Below are 12,682 nucleotides of genomic sequence, written 5' to 3' on the forward strand. Positions count from 1 at the left end.
TGGAAAGTTCACAGACTTAAAGAGAAATGCTACAGACTGAATTCCAAGACTCATTCCTTTGAAAACATCTTAGCCAGACATTTTAGAGGTAACATTGAGAATCTACGTGACATCTGTAAAAACATGAGTTTGGGCAGAGAACTGGCTTGTTTTAGAGAAAAACCAGCTTCTATCAACATATCCCAGGAGATGGGTTGGCAGCTCTTCCCACACTTAGAGAAGCAACTGTCCTTGCGGTTTTTCTATTGACTCTATTGCTTTGAAGGGGCTGTCCAAGAGCATTAATGGTTTTTATTTTTATTCACTCTAGAATTCCTCCCACTCTGCCGTCATCCTTGATTTAAGATCATATTTGTGTGTCTCTCACCATTTTCAATAATCTGCCCTTTTTCCTTTGTCTCTGTATTGCCCCTATACTTCTTATTTTTTATTGAAAATAAGGTTTTTTTCCATTATTATCTCTGTTTTAGGCAAAAATCTCTTACTTTCTCTGTAAGAGATAGAAATCCCTACCACTACTTATAACCATGGTGAACATTTGTCATGATCTTTCAAGTCCTTTTTTATTGTTATTATTTTTAACTGGATACATAAATAATTATGTATCCTCTTTTGTTACACTTAAAGCACTATCTAGGGGTGCCTGGGTGGCTCAGTCATTAAGCGTCTGCCTCCGGCTCAGGTTATGATCCCAGGGTCCTGGGATCGAGCCCCGCATCGGGCTCCCTGTTCGGCGGGAAACCTGCTTCTCCCTCCCCCAGTCCCCCTGCTTGTGTTTCCTCTCTCGCTGTGTCTCTCTCTGTCAAATAAATAAATAAAATCCTTAAAAATAAATAAATAAATAAATAAATAAATAAATAAATAAAGTGCTATCTAATAACCATGTTCTCTTCTCCCTAAGAACTATTCCTGACATGATTTTAATTGTGGTGGGATAGTCCACCCTACAGCTATGCCATATTTTCCAGTTATTACCAACTAATCCAATTTTATTAAATATTAAGTAGTTTCTAACATCTCACTATTAGAAATGATGATGTGATGAAAACTTGAACATAAATATTTGTCCACATAACCATTTTCTTAGGATAAATCCTTATATAAAAATATTGATTTGGAAAATATGGCTGTTTTCAAACTTTTGGTGGCTATTGGTAAATTATTTTTAGAAAGGTTGTATAGGCAACCATCCATCCACCCTGCAGAGCTCCTGACAAACTTGATTATTGCCAGTTAAAACTTGCTCTGTGAAAAATGCCACCTAATTTTTGCTATAAATTGAATTTTTGAAAATGTGTCTTTCTTGTATTATTAGAGAGTATGTTTAATATTTCCTAGCCACTTCCATTCCTCCTTTGTGGTCTTCTTACAGGTATGTATGAAAAATTTCAATTTCTTAAATACGTTCACTGTTTATCTTCTTTTTCCTGTCTTATGATATACAGAAAATTTTTATTTTATCCATCAGTATTTTCCTCTGTGATTTTTCTTAATTGCTTTTAAGTTTAGAAAATCTTTTTTCATCCAGAGATCAGATGATACCCATCTATGTTTCCTCCAAGTTATTTTGGCTTAACTATTTCTATTTAACTCCTGAATTTATATGGAATAAAATGGGTAATTATTTTTATGGAGGGGGGTACGCTAAACTGAATTTTGAAAGTCTAAATAACTTCTTTCCCCAAATAGCATTGTAAAACTACCCACCTTCTGTTTCACTGATTTATGGTGCTTCATTTTTCCTATTAAGCTTTTCTATATTCTATTTCCAGTCTATTTATTTTTGTTACATTAAGAGCTCTGATCTTTAGCTAATTCAATGTTGTTCTTACTATTTTGTTTTTTTGTAACCCAGCAGAGTGATAAAGCTAAGCTAAGCTAAGCTGAGTGCTTGTTCTCAGATTTTAACTCTACCCCTGACTAGCTATCCAACAATGGGCTGGTTATGGCCTTTCTGTGATTCAGTTTCCTTCTCTGTAAAATGGGCATACCAATATTAGTTCCCTCATGAGGTTCTGAAGCTTACATTAGTTTGTAAAATAATGAGCTCAGACCAGTGCTGGGCACATACAGAGAGCCACAGAAGTGCAGGCTATTTGTTGTCCTTCTTCTATGTTAACAGGACAAGCCCGTGTAGCCCTCATCTTTCAACGTTTTCGTAACTACTCTATCTGCTTTTCTTGGGAGTAATCCAAGTTTTCATATGGAAATAGATTTATTTTTTCTGATGATAAACAATGCATATTCATTATAAGAACAACTTTCAGAAAGTGCATAAATGTAATTTAAAATCACACTTATAACCCCATCACCTAGAGATACATGTAGGAAAATGCCAAATATTAACTCTTCGTTAGGTGTGTGTGACATCTTATGTGGATAGCAGGTGTCTGAGAGACCACGGCACAAAATGGATGTCCACACTAAACGTGAAATGATACTACAGGAGTGAAATGCCAGTTTTGCCCAACTGACTAAATGTCTCAGAGCTATACCATGTCTGACTTGACAGCTTCAGTTTTGTCTTTCTCTGCTTCTTCTACCGACTGAAGACCAACCAAAGTCGTGGACAGAGAAGAGAGTGTTCTAAGAAAACAGAATCCCAGCTGTCGTTTTTTTAGGTAATAATGACTCACTGTAGAGTTACATCATGCAGAACCATAACTGATGCAGAGTTCTCTGCAGACTTGAGGTGGCTGCACTATCTAGCAGAAGGCTTCCAGGAAGAGGTGTCTGTACCCCTCCACCTGTGCTGCTGTCCAGTCATCTCAGGATCAGCATCTCCTAGCATAAAACACAGAGAGGAGGTAGAAGATGAAACTGCATCTATCATTTGCTAGGCATTCTCTGTCCAAGGGATGGACAAACATAGAACAGATTACACTTGGTCCCACACAGATGTGAAGAAATCTGCTATCCTTTTGGAAAGCAGATTTCTCTATTTTGGCTACCTGTGACTCTTTATAAGAATAGTTTTAATAGGGCACCTGGGTGGCTCAGTCGGTTGAGCAGTCTGCCTTCGGCTCCGGTCATGATCCCAGGGTCTTGGGACTGAGCCCCGGGTCGGGCTCCCTGCTCAGAGGGAAGTCTGCTTCTCCCTCTCCCTCTGCCTGTCTCCCCACTCCTGCTCTCTCTCTCTCACACACACTCACTCTCTCTCAGATAAATAAACAACAATCTTTTTAAAACAATTTTTAAAGACTAGTTTTAATATAAATTAATTTTTAATAGACTTTACTTTTTAGAGCAGTTTTAGGTTTACAGCAAAGCGGAACAGGAGGTATAGCGTTCTCACATACCTCTTACCCCTGCACATGCGCAGTCTCTCCCATTATCAACACCCCACACCAGGGGCTTTGTCAGAATTATTGAACCTACACTGACACGTCATTATCACTGAAAGTCCACAGTTTACATTAGGGTTCACGCTTGCTGTCGTACATTCTGTGAGTTGGAAAAAATACATAATGACATGTATCCACCATTGTAATACGTACGGATTAGTTTCATTGCCCTAAATATCCTCTGCACTCTACCTACTCATCCCTCCCTCCTCCTAAACCGCTGATCTCTTTACGGTCCCCATAGTTTTGCCTTTTTAAAATGTCATACAGTTAGGATCATACAATATGTAGCCTCTCAGATTGGCTTCTTTCACTTAGTAATATGCATTTATAGCTCCTCCATTTCTTTTCATGATTTGATGGCTCATTTATTTTTAGTACTGAATAATATTCTATTGTGCGGACATACCACAGTTTATCTATTCACCCACTAAAGGACATCTTAGTTGTATCCAAGCTTTGAAAATTATGAATAAAACTGTTATAAACATCTTTCTGCAGGTTTTTTTTATGGACATAAGTTTTTTTTTTAACTCATTTAGGTAAATATCAAAGAATGAAATCATTGTTTTTTAGGGTAAGAGTATTTGTAATTTTGTAAAAAACTGCCAAACTGTCTTCCACTGTGGCTGTACTGTTTTGCATTCCCACCAGCAATGAATGAGAGTTCCTGTTGTTCCGTATCCTGGCCAGCATTCGGTGTTGTCAATATTTTGGATTTCATTGTACTAATGGGTGCGTAGTGGTATTTCATTGTTGTTTTAATTTGCAATTCCCTAATGACATATGATATTGGGCATCATACAAACGCTTATCCACCATCTGTATATCTTCCTTGATCATGAGTCTGTTCAAATCTTTTGCACACTTATTTCATCAGTTTGTTCATTTTCTTATTACTGAGTTTTAAGTGTTCTCTGCACTTTAGGGATAACAATCTCTTTCTTTAGATACGTCTTTTGCAAGTATTTTCTACCAGTCTGTGGCTTGCCTTTTCATTCTCTCGACAGTGCCTTCTACGAAGAAGTTTTTCATTTTATATCAATTAATTTTTGCCCCCAGAAGTGCCCAAATGTAACAAAGTTGTTAAGTGCAAGATTTTCTACCACCCCGCAATGAACCTTTGGGGCCCTAATATTGGGATAAAGAAACTGGAGAACAAGTGTGGCGTCCATGTCCTTCCAGGCTCCCTGAGGGAAAAGTAAGTGGCTCTGCTGCTCTCAACTACCACCCCAAACGGTGCCCCGCCCCTTCCCCAGGGAAGTCTAAAAGCAAGACTGGAGCAGGGGAAGAGAAGCAGCAAGTCCTCAGAGCTGTGAGGCGCCCTTGACAAGGGAGGAAGAGAGTGACTCTGCTGGTTTTTCATCCACTCCCCAAGAACACACCTGTCACCACTGAGCCCAGTGCAGGGGCCTCCCAGAGCAGCATTCTTCAAGCCAGGGCAGGGGGCTGTGGGAAGGGGTTTCCAGCGTGTCCTGGCTAACTTTGACATCTTCATAGGCAGTGGCCTTGCCAGTTCACTTACTGTATCTATTGGAACTGAGGGGAAAAAAGAGCCATGGAGAGAGGGCACAGCACTGGGGCAACTTGCGAGCAAACTCAGGGGAAGAAGCCAGTTCGTGTTCCCTTGTCATATCCCATGAGCAAGCGCAGGCTGCTGACTGAGCAGACCCAGCAGCAGGAGGCTGGGTGGTAGTGTTGGGGAAGGGTGGGTGTTACGTGGATAAGATTTTACTGGAGCTCGACCTCCCCTCTCAATAATTTCGAGAGGCCCCCAAAGGGCACTCTGAAAACTGTCATGTGGATGCCTACCATACCCAGGCCTCAGCCCGCCACTCAACATTAACCAGAGAAAGCGTCAGAATCTTGACTAGAGGAAGGATGAAAACTTCAGCATGAAATGTGAGAAACTTGTCCCTTTCTTCTCCTTCTTCCCTGCCCAAATTGTAGTAGCCTGGGAGAGGGAGAGAAAAGTGGTATCCCAGAGACATACCACAGCCCATCCTTCCACTCTGAGACCTCATATGAATGGATGATGTCAAACGAGATACTTTTAAATTGGATTGAGATTGAATTTTTATAACACAGAGTCAGCTCTGTTTTGTTGTCATTTTTTTATAGAAAAAACAAAGACCATGGTATCTGCCCAAGGAAAAAGGAAATTTGACCAAGCTTAAGTAACTGGAGAAGAAAAAATTGTTACTTTCATGTATATGCCCACAGGCAGGTTCAGACTAGTCAGTAAACTCATTGCTCAAAGTAAAAAAAAATATATATATATGTACATATATATATATATATCAGTATATGATATTGTTGTCAGGAAAAGTGCTCCCCTAAAGTGCTCACAGTGAAGAGTAAAGGAGGACAATACACATAGTTTGCATTGTATTTTTGAATAATGGAAGACCTTGAATCAAGGAGCAAACTCTATAGGCTTACTACGAATGCACTTAGAATAGCAGATTTAGGGGCGCCTGGGTGGCTCAGTTGGTTAAGCGACTGCCTTCGGCTCAGGTCATGATCCTGGAGTCCCGGGATCGAGTCCCACATCGGGCTCCCTGCTCAGCAGGGAGTCTGCTTCTCCCTCTGACCCTCCACCCTCTCATGTGCTCTCTCTCTCTCTCTCTCATTCTCGCTCTCTCAAATAAATAAATAAAATATTAAAAAAAAGAATAGCAGATTTATGGTATATTACAGGACTAGAAACATGGATTTTAGAGTTAGAAAGACCTGGATTCAAATCCCAACTCTACTATTTGCTACCTCTGTGACTTCTTAAAATCCTCATAGAAAATCGCCACAATGATGCCTCCTAACAGAGTCAGTATAAGGATCAAAGAGGAAATATACCAAGCCTAATACCTAGGAGATCATAAGTGCTCAAAAAATGGTAGCTACTGTTAGCATTTCTTTCTTCATCAGTTATTTGTCCTTACCATGCATTATCACGGTTATTTACTGAGAAGATACTCAGTAGCATCCAGAGAAATAACAGCACTGGTCAAAATATACTTAAGTTGAAATTTGGGTTTATGGAAAATCACTGAAAAATTTCTATTTCAGAGTAAGCAAAACTCTTCAAAATAGCTAGCATTTGGCAATAACTTGCATACCCTAGTTTAGGGACTACTTCCCAGGTGAAAATATGAAGGCATTGAGATTTGTCCCACCATCTATGCCTTATCACAGTGCATCAGGATCAGAAGGGCACCTAGGGAGGGAAGTAAAGTCCAAAGAGCCTAACTAATTTGCCTAGGGACAGTGTGATCGCATCCCACCCCCACCGGTCCTTCATACCCCCCATCCATTACTTCGTTGGCTGTTTCAGTCACAGCATACATTTAAGTGCCTCTAAATTTTATCTTTGTCTTTGAAGAAAGGCACCTAACTAAGGTATCAGCTTGCTTCCTCTACCTTTCCTGCTTCATCTTGGGAGAGTACCTGGCAACAGTCAGATGCAAGCGAGCCAGCCGGTTCAGTATGACCTGACATTGCACTGAATTACCAGAAAAGGATTTCATTCCATTACAGCCTTATGATTTGTGGTCCCTGTTCCTTTCCATTTTTCTCCTCATTCATTACTCCTTCCATGAGGAGTGGGTGGCAGATATGAACAAATCACTGAATTTGATGCATTTCACTTTGTTCCCTTCTAGAAATTCTTATAAAGGTTTTCCTGAGGAAAATCAATTAACTATTGACTTAAATACTATTTGGGGATCAATGACAATTCCAACTAACTGTGCCATCTGGGTTGCTTATTACCCCTCTTGGGAAACATTTGTAATGGTGAGAAAGTGTGTCTCCCACCCTCATGTTTATGCATTTTCCAGTCTACGATCTATCTTCAAGATCCAAGAACTAGCCTCCTGGTTGGTCACACCTTAGCTCTGTCTGCCCCAAACCATTTTCCTGGCCACAGAGGGCTTAGCACTGACATTTCCCTTCTCTCCCCACCGCAAGTGGTAGTATTTACAAATTGCATTATTTTGTGCCACTCTCCTAAGCGCCTTGTGTGCATTATTTCTGTAAATCCCAGAGGTAGACATATGGCTGTCCTCTTTTAGAAAGGAGAAACCTGAATTTCAGACAAGAAAAGCACTTTGTGCAAAGCCACAAGGGATTCAAACCCAGGTCTGTGTGACAAGGCACTGCCTCTTCATCTCAGCTGCCGTGAGTCTCTCTCAGAACCAGGCTCCTGGTGGCATCAGAACCAAGAGTCCTCTAATGAGATTAACAAGCTAGAGAAACACCACACATCTTTCTCAAAGGTTAAGGTCCTTCAATACCTCCATCTTTTACCAGATGAAGGTTCCCAGGGATATTCCCCCACCTCCCACCCCGACTTCCTGTCAGAATCACTACAGGTAAGATCCGGGAACCAGTACTCAAACACTTGTCATTCTTAAAAGTTTGAGATCCAGGGCCCTGTACCTTTGACACCCAGTGTCCTCTAACAAAGCTTTCCTGGTGACAATGCGCTGACCCCTGGTGGTCTAACCCAAAAGTGTGACTGCCATCATGTCGATTTGAGGGAACACTTGGTGATCGGCTCACGGCTCGCCTTCTGGCTGCAACTTACTCAAGTGAGCTTCGGCTGCCTCTGTCTGAGTTCTGCTTACCTTCTTCAGGCCCATCACACAAAAAGGACCTGAGAGCAACTAGTTTGCTGACCGTTTTTTTCTTGTCGCAGCTACCAAAAGAGATAGCTTTTTTGTTCAATAAATATTTTGATTGTTTATTCTTTGCAGATGATACAGAGCTGAGGAGACACACACACACACACACACACACACACACACACACACACACACACACACACACACGGTGAATTTCCATGAGCCGTCTTACACTGTTTTTATCACAGCGGGATCAGGCTTGAGCCCCAGTGCTTAACCAACTTAAACTTGGCTCCTAACCAGCTCTTTCTTTTCTTTCCTCTTAATAAGAACTTTCAACTTTCTAGTCCATTCTCTTCTCTTTTCCCTTTTCCTTGCTGTAATGTCACACTCCCGTATTTATTGGACCTTCCGGCTATGACCAAAAATAGTCGGGTTGTCACAAACTTAACATCTGCCTTTACAGAAGACATTCCCACCACCAAATCCACTGACCCCCATTAGTACAGAAAAAGTAGAATTCTAGTAAGAAGAATAACAGAAACAAAAAAGAGAGACTGAGTAACAAAAAGTAGAAGTCCAAGATATTTAGGAAAGAAACCGGAAAGAGCCAATCGGCTTACTCATTAAACACTTGAATGAGGACTTCCCAGCAATAATTCCCTCAATATTTTATTTATCTTAATATATAACACTTCATTAAAACTTGTTCACGTCCTCCCCTCCCAACTGCAAGAAAATAACGCAAAGTGAGAATCAACCCACACATTCCAAATTCAAACTTACCATAGAACTTTGGTTGGCAAATCTCAGACAGTGACTCCTCCTGGTCTCTGAGCCGGGGCACCCGAGTTTTCCTGCTGTCTTCTCTACATGAACTTACAGCCCCCTGCAATACCACAGGACACTAACGTTCTGAAGAAGAAATTTGATCTCTCCCTAATTCATACTGCCCTCCTCCTCTTTCCTGAAGGGGGACGCCATCTGTTTATTTTAGGACCTGGGCAAACTGCCTGGTATCAAATACCTCACGAATAAAGAGAGGGGGGAAAAAAATAAAAAGTCAATAACGCCTATGTGATTTTCAAGTTCCAAACAAATGGAAAATCAGGGTTCTTCATTTTATAATGAATCAAGTAGAGAAAGAAACCATTTCTTATCTGGAGTCACTCCCAGATAAATGTTTCACATGTGGCTTTTATGGGTACACTAAGCTGTCAGAGTTTCAAATGCTGCTTTACTATAACTATAAAATATCCTCTGCTTGGGTTTGTTTTCAGATTAATGAGCCTAATTTAATTGGAGAGAAGTTTCCTGCCATATTTTTTAAAACAAAATGTAAGACTTTTGGTTAACTTCGTGCTGTCAACTAAAACCAGAATTACCTGAGATTCTTCTCTGAAGCAAAACAGTCATTGTTTATGTGTTCTTTTTTAACAGGGAACCAGGTTAGTTTTTGTCCACCTAACATTCATTTCCAGGCCCTAGGAATAATATAGAGAGAGAACATATTTGCTACATGTACAGAAACAAGCATACAAATGTGTATCATGGAAAAAAATAAATATACATCGTGGAAAATTTTCCACACACAGAGGAAACTTCATGAGTTGGTTTGGAAAACAAGTCACTTCAACGTTGTGGAAAATAGGACCTGTTCCTGCCTTTAAGGCAAAAGCTGCCGTTGATGGTCAGTTTGGTTATTCTGCCTGTAACCAGCTCTCCCTGCATTACTTTGAGATATTTGTTGTATGATCAGCTGAAAGTCAATGTATTGTAACCTGAAAAAAACACAAACCTCTTTTTCTCGAATTTGGTCATAAGGGACAGCCATTCTTAATAAAACAAAACAAAACAAAAACAAAAACTCTTGTTTCCCAAATCAAACTTGAACTGCTTAATTATTGAGTTTCTAAAAATAAATGCAATTTTTGTAGTCATAAATACATTGGAAAACATTGAAGCCTGCATCTCTTGTGAAATAGAACCCCTTTATTTGCCACTATCGAATATTTAAAAATTATGGAGAAAAGAGTACTAATAGTTGAAAGTTTTACCCATGTAAAAGCAATCGGGCTTGTCTTAGGAGTTCCTTGTAATGAAACTACTTTCTGCCAGTTACTAGTCAAGGCTTTATGTGTTTAAAATTATATACACAAAAGGGCGCCTGGGTGGTGCAGTTGGTTAAGCGACCGCCTTCGGCTCAAGTCATGATCCCGGGATCCTGGGATCGAGCCCTGCATCGAGCTCCCTTGCTCTGCAGAGAGCCTGCTTCTCCCTCTCCCTCTGCCTGCCGCTTTCCCTGCTTGTGCTCTCTCTGTGTCGGATAAATAAAATCCTTGAAAAAAATGGATATCATTCCAACGTAAACAAAATTACATACACGAAAGAAACCACCTGTGCTAGCACACACTCCCAGTTGCCCGTATGATGCCCTCTAGTTCTCCTTCAGAATCTAGGCCTCGCAGATCGGCCTGTCTAACCTAACAGCTTCTTCTATGGTGGGCCAAGAAGCTGTATCCCTCTCAATCCCAGTTGCTCTAAGAATACTTAGGATCCACCCAAATTCCAGTTCCCCGGAGTCTCTTAGGAGGCCTGAGAGAAATCTTTCCAGTGTTTGCTCTGCCCCTACCTCTGCTGGAGGGCTGGAGGGCTCTAGGTGGCTGGAGGAGCAATGCAGCTGTCCTCGGCGAGATTCTGGCCTGGCACAGAGCTGGGGGAGGGCACCGTGCGAGCACCTGGGGGAAGAGAAGGAGGAGTAATTCATGTGCCACTGCAAACGTGATACAGTGCCAACAAAAACACCATTCTTTTTCCCAAGAAGTTCAAAGTGCTTTGCAAACATTAACTCATGAGCCCAAGCAGTCATGGAGGGAGTATTACCTTATTGTGCCCTTAGGATAACCACAGCAAGCAAAGTCACGAGGAAAGGGAGTCTAGGCATTATTTTCGTTATCCCTCAGATGTTTGTTGAGCACCTGCTATGTGCCAGGTACTAGCCGTAGAAGAACAAACAAGACAGACATGATCTGTGCTCCTACAGCCGCAGTGGGGGCACTAAGCACCAGGCTACACTACTTACATTCATTTGCACGTTATTTTTGTCCAAATTGTTTAATGGAATGTGCTCCATTCTTCAGAATGTCCATAACGTGCTAAGTGCTGAGCAAACACACAAAAGAAAATTTTTTAAGTTACCTGTAAATCTCATTATGAGAATAGGGACTGGGAATATCAATTCAAAGTGCTTTCTCTTAACATGCCATAAACAAAGCTTTATTGGGAGCAATCCTGTCTCTTGCGATGTTTATGGGATTACTGTAGTGACAAGGAGAGTAAAGATCAGTAATATCACGCCAAGCAGTTTATATAAATAATCCGGCTTTTTAAAAATGATTGGTCAGGTGAGCAAGCATGTTTGGTGAAGCAGAGAGCCTTTATCCACAGGTCTTTTCCTGACCTCTCTTTTATTTTATGTGAAAAAAAAAATGGCAGGTCGGGTATAGGAAATGACACATGCCATTGTAAACCCTTTTCTTCAGGCACTGGATTTCAGATATTTTAAGAGTATATGGTTATCTAAGACTAACTATACATAACTACTTTTTAAAAATGCATGACTCTCTGATGCATCGGAAGGGATTTAAGCTGTTGTGTTTTAAAGATGCTAAGTAAGGATTCTAGTCTGTTCTGGGAGTCACTAACTCAACCCAGTTTGCATGGAACATAAAGGCTAGTGCAGTTCTCGGTCAGCAACTTACACATGTGTTTAAAGACTAGGGAATTATAATACCACTTTAAATCCAACTTTCCTCCCTAGTAAACACTTCTCTGACTAACAGAATATTATAGAGCTATAATATTGATTCCCCACTCACGTGTATTGGTTAACACACATACCCAGTGAGATTCAAGCTCCATATCTTAGCCCTTAAATAGGGTTTTCATTTGGCCCCAAACTACCTTTCTGGCCTCAGGCACACCCTCCCTGTTATTCTAGCGACAGCACAGATTTCCATACTACTGTATCATACTTCTCTGGTACGTTCTGCCTTGAAGGCTGCTCCTTGCCTGCTATTCCAACCACACACACACACACACACACACACACACACACACACACACACACAGACACACACACACACTTTGCCCACCTGGAAAATTTTTCATTCTTCAAGATTAGATGACTTCTTCTGGTTATTTCTTCCTCAATTCCCATGTCGCCACTTTATCACGTATTTATTTATATAGGTATCTAAAGCCTGAATATCTCATGTGTCAAGATCCTATCTTACTCCTTTGTATCTTCAGCAACTAGTATTACATTTTTCTTGAAGTTAAATTTTCTATAAAACATCAATAGAGCACTTATTGAGGCTGGCAAGGAGATCAATTACACTTGGGTTTAGTCTTCAGCTGCCAGCACAAATGGGAGCTGAGCTGCTAATGAATAGAATAAAATTAAACAAATTTTCAGTTGAAATCTGTTTTTTTATTAAAAAGCTACTACAGGGGCGCCTGGGTGACTCAGTCCTTAAGCGTCTGCCTTCGGCTCAGGTCATGATCCCGGGGTCCTGGGATCGAGCCCCGCATCGGGCTCCCTGCTCCGTGGGAAGCCTGCTTCTCCCTCCCCCACTCCCCCTGCTTGTGTTCCCTCTCTCGCTGTGTCTTTCTCTGTCAAATAAATAAAATCTTTAAAAAAAATAAAAAGCTACT

The 12,682-nt window shown here is 40.8% G+C and overlaps 1 protein-coding gene across 1 annotated transcript in view; it reads right to left on the bottom strand.

The window, feature by feature from the left end:
• Positions 1-10,693, bottom strand: part of LOC113920222 (cytohesin 1 interacting protein) — an 83,116-nt gene extending 72,423 nt beyond the window's left edge. Inside the window, exons 1-3 of the mRNA XM_027590525.2 lie at positions 10,599-10,693; positions 9,352-9,450; positions 8,753-8,855 (exon numbers count right to left, since the gene is read on the bottom strand). Coding sequence (XP_027446326.1) covers positions 8,753-8,755 — 3 coding nt within the window. The 5' untranslated portion in view covers positions 8,756-8,855; positions 9,352-9,450; positions 10,599-10,693. The remainder of the gene's footprint in view (positions 1-8,752; positions 8,856-9,351; positions 9,451-10,598) is intronic.
• Positions 10,694-12,682: the final 1,989 nt, after the last annotated feature.

Source organism: Zalophus californianus, chromosome 3, assembly GCF_009762305.2.
Source record: "Zalophus californianus isolate mZalCal1 chromosome 3, mZalCal1.pri.v2, whole genome shotgun sequence".
Lineage (NCBI taxonomy): Eukaryota > Metazoa > Chordata > Mammalia > Carnivora > Otariidae > Zalophus > Zalophus californianus.